At 39.3% G+C, this 10,398-nt stretch overlaps 2 protein-coding genes and 3 long non-coding RNA genes across 10 annotated transcripts; 2 read left to right on the plus strand and 3 right to left on the minus strand.

Moving 5' to 3' along the window:
* Nucleotides 1–986: 986 nt before the first annotated feature.
* Nucleotides 987–1,682, minus strand: LOC124343084. Of its 3 annotated transcripts, XR_006919131.1 has the most exons (4): nucleotides 1,442–1,682; nucleotides 1,306–1,381; nucleotides 1,150–1,231; nucleotides 987–1,086 (listed from the first exon to the last, which is right to left on the minus strand). It is a non-coding gene; the product is annotated as an uncharacterized LOC124343084 (long non-coding RNA). The 3 variants fall into 3 exon arrangements; XR_006919130.1 differs by having other exon boundaries at nucleotides 987–1,231; XR_006919129.1 differs by having other exon boundaries at nucleotides 987–1,381.
* A 28-nt stretch (nucleotides 1,683–1,710) lies between these two features.
* Nucleotides 1,711–2,924, minus strand: LOC124342060 (spindle pole body protein pcp1-like). The gene is made up of 2 exons (XM_046795031.1): nucleotides 1,889–2,924; nucleotides 1,711–1,844 (listed from the first exon to the last, which is right to left on the minus strand). The coding sequence occupies exons 1-2, from the start codon at nucleotides 2,922–2,924 to the stop codon at nucleotides 1,711–1,713; spliced, it is 1,170 nt and encodes a 389-aa protein (XP_046650987.1).
* A 492-nt stretch (nucleotides 2,925–3,416) lies between these two features.
* LOC124343068 (mitochondrial cardiolipin hydrolase-like) lies at nucleotides 3,417–4,324 on the plus strand. Its single transcript, XM_046796189.1, has 3 exons — nucleotides 3,417–3,749; nucleotides 3,830–4,014; nucleotides 4,071–4,324. Exons 1-3 carry the CDS (start codon nucleotides 3,511–3,513, stop codon nucleotides 4,283–4,285), a joined length of 639 nt encoding a protein of 212 aa, XP_046652145.1. The 5' UTR covers nucleotides 3,417–3,510; the 3' UTR covers nucleotides 4,286–4,324.
* A 437-nt stretch (nucleotides 4,325–4,761) lies between these two features.
* On the plus strand, nucleotides 4,762–6,494 carry LOC124343081. 4 transcript variants are annotated; one of them, XR_006919120.1, is made up of 4 exons: nucleotides 4,762–4,848; nucleotides 4,912–5,068; nucleotides 5,126–5,330; nucleotides 6,392–6,494. It is a non-coding gene; the product is annotated as an uncharacterized LOC124343081 (long non-coding RNA). The 4 variants fall into 4 exon arrangements; XR_006919122.1 differs by having other exon boundaries at nucleotides 4,781–4,848; nucleotides 4,890–5,068; nucleotides 5,137–5,330; XR_006919119.1 differs by having other exon boundaries at nucleotides 4,783–4,848; nucleotides 4,890–5,068.
* A 1,870-nt stretch (nucleotides 6,495–8,364) lies between these two features.
* LOC124343094 lies at nucleotides 8,365–8,790 on the minus strand. The gene is made up of 3 exons (XR_006919150.1): nucleotides 8,686–8,790; nucleotides 8,491–8,597; nucleotides 8,365–8,408 (listed from the first exon to the last, which is right to left on the minus strand). It is a non-coding gene; the product is annotated as an uncharacterized LOC124343094 (long non-coding RNA).
* Between the last annotated feature and the right edge of the window lie 1,608 nt (nucleotides 8,791–10,398).

The following is a 10,398-nucleotide window of genomic DNA, read 5'->3' on the forward strand; positions in this document are numbered from 1 at the left end:
ACGAAACAAGTTGAAGATTTGAAGTTTAAAATGAAATTTTATTTGAATTGAAAAAGAGAGAAAACAAAAGAAACTGGACCAGCTTCTACCATCGAAATAGTCATCGCAAGCCAACAACTATTCCGATAGGCAAAACTGACGTCCAGCTTCAATTGTTACATAACTTTAATTTAAGAAAAAAAAAATAGAACACTAGCGAGAACCGGACTTGAGTATTTCGAAAACTGTACGACAATTGGCTAGCGTACCCCAGATGCTGACGTATTTGTTTTCTAGCGAGGGGGAATTGATGCATACATAGTTTTCGAAGGACAATTTTCTCAACAAGTAATCGTTGGAATACTTGTTATATCTCAAATCCAGGTTTGGACACTCTAATGTCACTGTCAATTTTTCGCAGACGTCGGAGCAAGCGGCCAGTCGACGTTCAGCATCTCCTCCGGTGATAAACAGTTCGCCATTGACAAAACTTAGCCCCACCCCATACTCTTCTTCTATCCTTTCGGCATTGCAACCATTTCGTCCAATAACTTTCCCGCAATCACTTTTCGATATGCCAAACACGACGATTTGATCGACGTCAACTTCTTTTTCTACGGTTGATTTAATGTAAAATTCAGGTAGTACAGCCGACGGTTGCCTAGTAGATACCTTGACGGCTTTCTTTACGACTGATGTGCGTGCAGGAGAATTTTTCAATACGTCAGTGGGGAGAGGCTGATGTGCCTGTGGTATGGTGTCCGTCGATTTCGCTTGAGATTTGGTGCAACCCGAAGCTAAAAAGGCCGTTACGACATCAGTTATTTCATATGTTGGACGAATGGGCTCTTCAATTTGGCGATGGTGGAATACTGAGGGTAAAATTTCAGACAAGTTCACGGGTTGTGGCTCGGTGATTGATGAGTCGACTTGAGGTGTTAATCCAGATGCTAAAAATGCAGTTACAATTTCGGTAATTTCAGTTACTGAAGGGATAGGCTGGTAGCTCGGTGGTAGGAAGTGGACTGTATTTCACTTCAAAACACGTCAAAGTGTGGGTGTAAGGCACACTGTGTCAAAACAACAATTCAAAAGCTATCACCAATCCTATACGATACAAATACAATTAAGATAATGACACAAATCACATGAACAACACTTTACGAATACCTGGAAGTGACCAGGCTTGGGTGAGTCAATACTCAATCCTGCAACGCAGGCCTTTTCAACTCAATGGGAAGACAAATAGTGTCTAAACATACAAATTCAATTAGGTCAAGCCAGGGATAAAACATAATGTAACCAACAATCTAAAACGTGTCTCACCAATTCCACATGTGCTTCTCATGCACCTCAATTCAAGTCTACAGACAGGCAACATGAAATTCCGGGCAATCCTTATCTTTAAAATTAACAAATATATAAAAGGGGAATTCAACAAACAATTAAAACATTAAGTTACCCTTTAAAAGCCACGGAAAAGCACAAAAGATTCACATCAAAGAAGAGTAAAAGTCAAGACGCAATATGTCAACTGACAGCTACAGACGATTACTAAACGGCCGTAATTTCAGGCCTAAAACTCAATGACTACAGGCCTGCCCTCTATGCAACAATTAGAGGGCCAACGGCCTAAAACAATAAAAGCGGTCTGTAACGCCATCTGGACATGCAATAAAATTAATACAATCAAATCGCGGCTCCATAGGCTCTTCAACTTGGTGGAATACTTCACCACACCCGACGTCCGTTGTCATTTTCGGTTGCATTTGTTTCTGTTGCAATTCGGTCAACTTCCGAACCGCTTCGTCTTTTTCCTGGTCTAGGGTTCTCATTTGATCCACCAGCTGATTGACCCTTTCGGTCTGTTTGTTTAAGGACAACTGGAGTTCTTCCACTGCCATCTTACTGGATAGAACAAGACAATCGGCGTCTTCCAGTTTTCGCCTCAACTGGCTATCGCTTTCGGTCAAACGGTGATTTTTTGTTAAAAGTTCTTTTATATTACGTTTGCTCACAGCCAACTCGTTGTGTATGTTGTCCAATTTTGGTTCATCTAAGCAAGTCTGGTATTCCTTCACTTTCGCTCGACAGGATGCGATTAGTCTATCCTTGGCCTCAATTTGTCGCCTAAGCCCCGAATTCTCATTTGTCAAATGGAGATTTTCTCCTGTATTGGCAGAATTTAGACTTTTCGTTTCTTCCAGATCGCTTTTGGTGGCTGCCAACTCGTCGTGTACTATCTGAAACATTTGCAGCTTTGATGAGGAGTCTGCCAGTTGGGATTGAAGCAGACTCAACTCATTCACCAAACGTTCTTTATCCAATAAAATCTGGTATTTCTCAATCGCACTGGATGCGATAATTTTATCTCTGTCTTCGATTTTTCGCCTTAACCGCCCATCATTTTCGGCCAAACTGAGATTTGTCGCTTCGAGTTCAGTAATGGTTGTATTCTTTGACTCCAGCTCTCGTTTAGCCACGGCAAACTGCTGCGTGTCCAATTGTTGTTCATTTAGGCAAGTCCGGAGTTGCTCCAATTCCACTCGACTTTCTCGATTTTGCTCTTGAAGTTTGGTAATGGTTCTGTTTTTGGATACCAGAACACGTTGACTCGAAGCCAGTTCTTCGTGCACCTTGTGCAATTTTTTTTCTTCAAGGCTATTATGTAGTTGCTCCAATTTCGCTCGGTTGTATGCAATAACTCTATCCTTGGCTTCAATTTTGCGCCTAAGCCCCGAATTCTCGTTTGTTAACTGGAGATTTTCCCCTATAATGTCAGTCATTTCACTTTTCTTTTCTTCTCGTTCGTTTTTGGTAGTTTCCAACTCGTCGTGTACGTTCTGAAACATTTGCAGCTTTGATGAAGAGTCTGTCAGTTGTGATTGAAGCAGATTCAACTCATTCGCCAAACTTTCTTTTTCCAATACAATCAGTGTGATCATTCTATCCCTGTCTTCAATTTTTCGCCTTAGACGCGAATCATCATTTGCCAAGCGGAGATTTTTCTCCGTAATGTCAGTAATAAAACTTTTCTTTTCTTCGAGTTCGCTTTTGATAGTTGCCAACTCGTCGTGTACGTTTTGGTACTGTCGCAGCTTTGATGAGGAGGCCCAACCCGCTACGACCCGCGGAAGAAGAAAACCCGTCTAAAAAAACCCATTAAAAAAAACCCGCTAAAAACGTCCCGGGCCACAGCCCTAGTCATCTCAAGGTGATTGATTGAGATTCTGTTGGGATTTTTATTCGTTTTTTTTTCTTTATTTTTTTTCATGTGTAGAAGCTATGAAAATTGAAAATACATTTCCCAGACGCGTTTGAGGCGTTTCTAAAATGTTTTATTTTTTCCGAAACTTTAAAAACTGTTTTTTATAACCCGGCAACGTTGATTTATTTTCCCTTCCCTTTCAAATGTCAAATCCCATCTTCGTTCTTCACACGTTTACGTTCTTATTAATTTATTTCCTAGTCGAAACTTGTTTAGTAAGTTGGCTTACAACAAAACTTGTTGAAGAAAAGTCGATAAACGAAATGAATTCGGTAGAAATCTCTGGTTTAATCCCCAAACTTGGTCTAGTCGTAGTAGGAATTGTGTTGGTTGAATGCACTCGGCAAGGCTTGAATTACCTGCAGCGAAATAATTCAAAGCCAGTGATTAGACAAGTGATATTCTTTCCTGATAAACAAATTGCCTGTAAAGACTTTTTCGATTCAGTCGAAGGCTGTTCGAGGATTCGCTGCGATTTCAGCCACACAACAACTGGCTTCAGGTTGGACATATATGAGTTGTTTCTGTGTCGGTCTATGAATGTAAAAGACAACCTTTATTTTATCACTTTTTGCAATGCAGGCAACTACTTTCCCACATAAAGTCAGCAAGGAAATCTATCGACATTGCTGTTTATTGCATCTCTTGTTTTGAGATTGCAGATGTTGTGTTGCAACGTCACAAAGTTGGAGTCAGAGTCAGAGTGATTACAGACCAGAGCATGGAGATAGCTTTTGGATCCCAGAATCACCGTTTTATGAAAGATGGTAAAGGACTTGATACAAATTTTAGGAAGCATGCTTATTTTCCACTAATCAAACAGGGATCAGGGTACATACCAAAAAACCCCCATTTCTAATGCACCACAAGTTTTTTATTATTGACGATAAGCTGCTTTGCTCTGGGTCCTTCAACTGGACTTCACAAGCTGTCACTGGTAACAACGAATCTGTCATAATCACTAATGATCCCTGGACCGTTGAACCTTTTTGTGCTGAATTTCAAAAATTGTGGCAAGAAACTAAGCCTGGAAATTAACTCTTGTATTTATAGCTAATACAATAGATTTTCTGTTTATTCTAATCTTCACCTTTATTAGGGAGACTTCTTCTTTATCTCTTAAAGGGACCTTGAATTTTTGTTTGCCAAAATTTTACTTATAGCACTTGCGATTCCGATACCTGCTCAGAGACAGTAAAACTCCAATAAATTCTTTAATTATTTTCATGATCAAGTGATCAACAATAGAACTACATTGAATTTTAAATATTTTAAATGTCCGACGGTAGAACTCCAACGATTTTAAAACTATTTTCATGTCCGATAGTAGAATAGAACTTCATTGAATTTTGAATATCTCCAAGTGTCCGACAATCCATCCATCCTTGATTCCTTTCCGTACAGTCAAACGTGGAGGAATCTTTTGGCTCCGTCAGTAGGTAGCTAAAATCAAGTTGTCCCCCCAGCTGCCAGATAACGCGAGTGTCTTTGAGGGGACGAAATTTTCGCCATTTTTTTCCGAATCGCCAAGTGAAAAGGTATTCCAAATTCGTTACGGAATTGCGGTGGCGATCTACATTTTCAGCATTGAAATTTTAATGGTAAATTCTAGTTTGGGTTTCTCAAATGTAATTAATCCTAGACGTTGCTGTGTGAATTTACAGGTAATTTGTCATAGAATTTCCACTTGGCCAAATAATCGATCACGTGGACTGAAACTGCTTTCCATTTTGCCGAAATGTCGTCCGTTGTTAGCTGTACCATAGACTACGGCTGTACCTGTTCGGATGTAGTCTCATCTCACGCAGAAACTCTACAGAGGTAGCAGAGTAATTTTGTTGATAAATATCCCTGCAATTATGCTATAGATTTTAATAGTTGGTGTTCAGGTTGGATATCCTGTTGCAGAACGTGAGAACTCAACAAAGTCTGAGCTCCATGGCTGGCATCATGGCCACAGTGGTTTCGTTGCAGCCAGATGGTGAAAGGTGTGATCTTGTCAAGTTGAGCTGCAGCATCCTGCATGCAGTTTATCGAGCTGGTGCTATCCTGAAGTGTCATTGCAGGAAGACTTTTTGAAATGGTAAGTTGATTGAATTTATCGGTTGTAACTTGGGAAGTATTTTTTTTGTGAAATTCAACTGTCAAGTGAACTCTGATCTGATGTAGACAACAAGTGGTGCTATTTCTTGCTTCCAAATTATAGTTTCCGTGAAAGATATCAGATAGAGATCAGTTTCCTTTGAGTTAACAATTTTCTTCTGATCTAAGTAAAACAAAAATTCCCACTGTGTATTACCAACGTTTTCTAACACTTAAGAATTACAGTACCCACCAAACTATTAGGTACACCCCCCTTTTTTCAGTGCATTCTTATGGCACTACGTGTCTTAGAAAAAGTGCAAATACTACCCGAACGGCTTGGGCTAGATTTTTTTTATTTTTTCCCTGAGTAGATCTAATGACGATCTACATTTTTTACACACACAAACTTGTTGTAGGATTAATCCCTATACCCTAAAGTTTTCCACTTCAAAATTTGTACTTTTTACTACACACTTGCACTGTCGCCCCCATAGGCATTAGAAATTTCGACAAATTTTGAAGTGGAAAACTTTAGGGTATAGGGAAGGGTTCTCTGAGTTGATTTTATTGTAAATCATTCTGTATATACGTAAAGAGTGAAGAATTCTGCATCTTTTGGCACAAAGAAAAAGATTTTAGCTTGATTTTTAGTATTTTTTGTAAATTTTTGAAAACGCCGTATTTAACACGGCGCATATGGGGGAAAACGGGTGTACCTAATAAACTGAACGATACCGTAGCGCCATGGGGGTTAATCCTACAACAAGTTTGTGTGTGTAAAAAATGTAGATCGTCATTAGATCTACTCAGGGAAAAAATAAAAAAAATCTAGCCCAAGCCGTTCGGGTAGTATTTGCACTTTTTCTAAGACACGTAGTGCCATAAGAATGCACTGAAAAAAGGGGGGTGTACCTAATAGTTTGGTGGGTACTGTAGATGTACAGAAGTCTCTTTTCATGGCATTTAATCTTCACTTAAAATTCATTTGCCAATGGAATCTTGGAAAAAGGTCTGTGATTTGTTTTACACGATTTCTTTTGCATTCCTTTTTCCCCATAGGACTTGGTGATACTTAAACTATGCCTGTGCTGTTCAATGTGCAGTGGTTTTGCAGCCTGTTTCCAGTTGAGAGATGTGATTATGCAGCTGATACAGGATTGAAGAAAAAGATCTGAAGTAGCTGTGCTGGTGTTCTCCTGAAATTGCTGTGCCACAGGAGTTGCAGATAGTGTTTGGTTCCACATAGAAGTTAATGTAAAGAGTTTGGAGATGATTAGCCAACTGCCTATAACTTTTGTAAAACTTCAAAGTTGTAAGAAATATACAAGTCAAGTGCGAAACATGATTTTATTATAAGTTATAAGACACAGCAAACAAAGAACTTGAAAAGGAATTGCTTTATTGTCCCACCTCCACCCACAATTCCACCACATTTTACAATTACATACATACATACACTTAAGTTAACCCGTTGGCTGCCACGCCATACAACCCGTAGGTTGTTCTCTACTCTTTACGCGCCATGTCTGAAGGATCCATGACCAAGGTGGGACTTGCCATTGCTGACAAGTCCTGGGTGACAGGAGAAGATGGAATGCACGCTATTAGGAGGCCTCTAGGAGGCCCGTGCTAAGGAGGTAGGGGGGAACAAAGGCGTGACAATCAATGGGTTAACTAACACAAACGAAAACATTACCAACAACAAATGATGATCCTCGATGACATTTTGGAGATACCGGAGATGTTTTGGTGTCTATCTTCTCGACGTCTCCTCTGCATTACCCGAATAAAGACAAAACAATTGTTATTAAGTGAAATGCCAATAAAAGTTACATAATACAGATAGAAACAATAGTCAGGTTTTTTAGCTCAAAGATTTGAAGATGCAATTTTTAAAACTTAAAATCAAGCTTGTAATATTGAGAACTGTAAACAGCACAAAGCTCACTTGCTAGTTTTGAAAAAAATTCCGGAAGTATACCGGAAGTATCCACAGCGCCTCAACCATTGAGCTGTCGTCAAATTAAACCAGATATTCTTGATCCCCATGAAATTTGGGGTCGATTAGATGTGATTTAAACGAAATCCAAAATTTGGCCAAAATCGAGAATTTTCCTGAACTATAGTTCAGGAAAATCCTCAAAACCGGAAGTACGAAAACGTACAAAAAAAAACATGAACTTTACCACAAATTTGACGAGGATCACGAATTTGTGGTTCTTTTTTGCGTCAAATGAATATTTACTGAACTACTGACTGAAATCAGAAAACCGGAAGTAGAAAAAAAACACATTATTAAAATTCTAACAAGTGAGCTTTGTTGGGGGAATAGTTATCTTCAGTTTTCACTAAAAAATTTCCATACAACAGCTGCCGATAACTGGTTAAAGAGATTTTAAAGTAACTGAAACTGACTGTTTCAACAGCTGACTATTATCGAAAAGCCATCTAGCGTTAGAAAAAAACGTCTAAGAAACAATACGTTTGCGCGCAAGTAGGGCCTGATTTCGGAATTATTACAGACACAAGTAAGTATACTATTCGAATAGATAATCTACGAAAATAAGTAAATTGTCGGGTACCTGGGCATAATCCCGTGGTGAGTGACTGCAGGTGTGTAACACGGCACGGAAGCGACCACTGAAGTGTTCCAACTCGTCAGTGAAGTAAGACAAGTTGTATTTGTGTGTACGAAGCGATGAAGCAGAAGCTGGATGAGCTTACGCCGGAAGATAGGGATGAAGCAGAACGTTGGTCATGGACAAAAGCCAGCGTTGGCTCAAGAATCTTCGTGCCAGGACCACACGATTCCACAAAGAAACTGCGTGCTCTGTAAAAAAAAAAAAAGTGTTTTACATTAATGAAAATATAAAAATTAATAAAGCATATCAATCTTTGCCTCTTCTAAGAAGCACAGTGAAAAGTTCATGAAAACAGTAAAAATGGAATTCACAGCAACCAACAGCATTACTCCACATATTGAGATAAATTTCCTGATGCTAAAGAAAGTGTCATGAAGAATAGCAGTAGCGTGGTGATAGGTGGTTTACTTCACACTCTTCATGTCACTGAAACTCTAAGTGGAAATGGGACAAGCAAATTCTCTACGTTATTTACAAATTTACACACATTTACACACAGAAGAGATAAAACTTTACCTATCTCTTAGCTGGGTTGCCTTCTAAACCAAAGTAAAAAAAAAGCCATAACAACAAGCATGCTGTTGCAAGGTACACCACCAAAATTGCGAGATTCAGAAAAGATACTTTGGTTAATAAGCAAGAATACCTATGTTATATGAAAATCTGAATTGTAATGGTCTGGTGATTGATACAGCAGTAATGGGGAAATACCTTATCTCGGCACATTTATATTCCACTATAGGTGCTCTTCAAACATGAGTTTTAGGCTTTTGACAGCATGAGGATCTAATGGATGGAAATTGACTGAGCGCTAAGTCATGGACTAAGTCAACTTGTTGGGATGACTGACAGTATGCATCTAGAATTTGAAGAAATAAGTAAGTACAGTATAAAAATTAGGAAACTAGGTAAAGATAAACCTACATAAGATATGAAGTTCAATTTGGTATTTTAAATCACGGGAATAAGTATAAATTAGAAACAATTTGTATCGCTCATTTCGCCTCGTTTCACCATGTTCCATGAAAGAACAACATCAGCGACACTAGCGATATCTAGTAATGAGTTTTGAATCTTAAGCTGGTTGCACAGTCAGTCACAGACAGACGTGATATTACACGTCAAAAAAGTTTAACAACGGAGATCGGATAACAAGTTAACTGTTTTTAAGTAATAGATAAAACCAACTTTAGCAAATGATTCTTACTGCATTCTTGACTAGGTAGAATCTATTGAAACGAAATATTTCGTTGCACTAACTAGCCATTTTGGCTATTGCAACGAAATCGTTCAGGCTCAGGCTCAGGCTCAGGCTCAGGCTCAGGCTCAGGCTCAGGCTCAGGCTCAGGCTCAGGCTCAGGCTCAGGCTCAGGCTCAGGCTCAGGCTCAGGCTCAGGCTCAGGCTCAGGCTCAGGCTCAGGCTCAGGCTCAGGCTCAGGCTCAGGCTCAGGCTCAGGCTCAGGCTCAGGCTCTGACGTGTCCATAATACGTAGAAGGGCAAATATTCTATTACCCTATAGGATTTCAAAAGTTATTCATGGTTGAAAATCTACTTTCATCATTTTTTGGAGAAATTTTCGTGTTACGATTTCAATATTTTCATAGTGTGCCACGGTTGGAATCCTCGTTACCTAAACGAAAATTCAACTTTAAAACCTTTAGGAGAGTGTCCATAATACGTAGAGGGGCAAATATTCTATTACCCTATAGGATTTCAAAAGTTATTGATGGTTGAAAATCTACTTTCATCATTTTTTTGGGGAAATTTTCGTGTTCAGATTTCAAGATTTTCATAGTGTGCCATGGTTGAAATCCTCGTTACCTAAACGAAAATTCAACTTTAAAACCTTAAGGGGAGTGTCCATAATACGTAGAGGGGCAAATATTCTATTACCCTATAGGATTTCAAAAGTTATTCATTGTTTAAAATCTACTTTTATCACATCACGTATTTTACACATCTTGTAAGAATAAATTGCTTTGAATAAGCGAAACAATAAATATATCAAATTCAAATTCATTGAAGTGGTGTTTCCCAGCTCGCCAAAGCAGTATTTTTGATTTTTCTGCCTGAGCCTGAGCCTGAGCCTGAGCCTGAGCCTGAACCTGAACCTGAGCCTGAGCCTGAGCCTGAGCCAGAGCCAGAGCCTGAACCTGAGCCTGAGCCTGAGCCTGAGCCTGAACCTGAGCCTGAGCCTGAGCCTGAACCTGAGCCTGAGCCTGAAGCTTGGCGAAGTTTGGCGTGCTGTGCTTTGCTGGGCAGTGGTGTTTCCCAGCTCGCCAAAGCAGTATTTTTGATTTTTCTTCAACGCCAATGCAAGATATAACTTATAAGGAGTTATCTTGTGGTTTTATTGTAGAATAGCATATTCCACACTTTTTCAGATTGATAATTACCTTTATAAATTATAGAAAAGCATGCTG

Source organism: Daphnia pulicaria, chromosome 6 (assembly GCF_021234035.1).
Source record: "Daphnia pulicaria isolate SC F1-1A chromosome 6, SC_F0-13Bv2, whole genome shotgun sequence".
NCBI lineage: Eukaryota > Metazoa > Arthropoda > Branchiopoda > Diplostraca > Daphniidae > Daphnia > Daphnia pulicaria.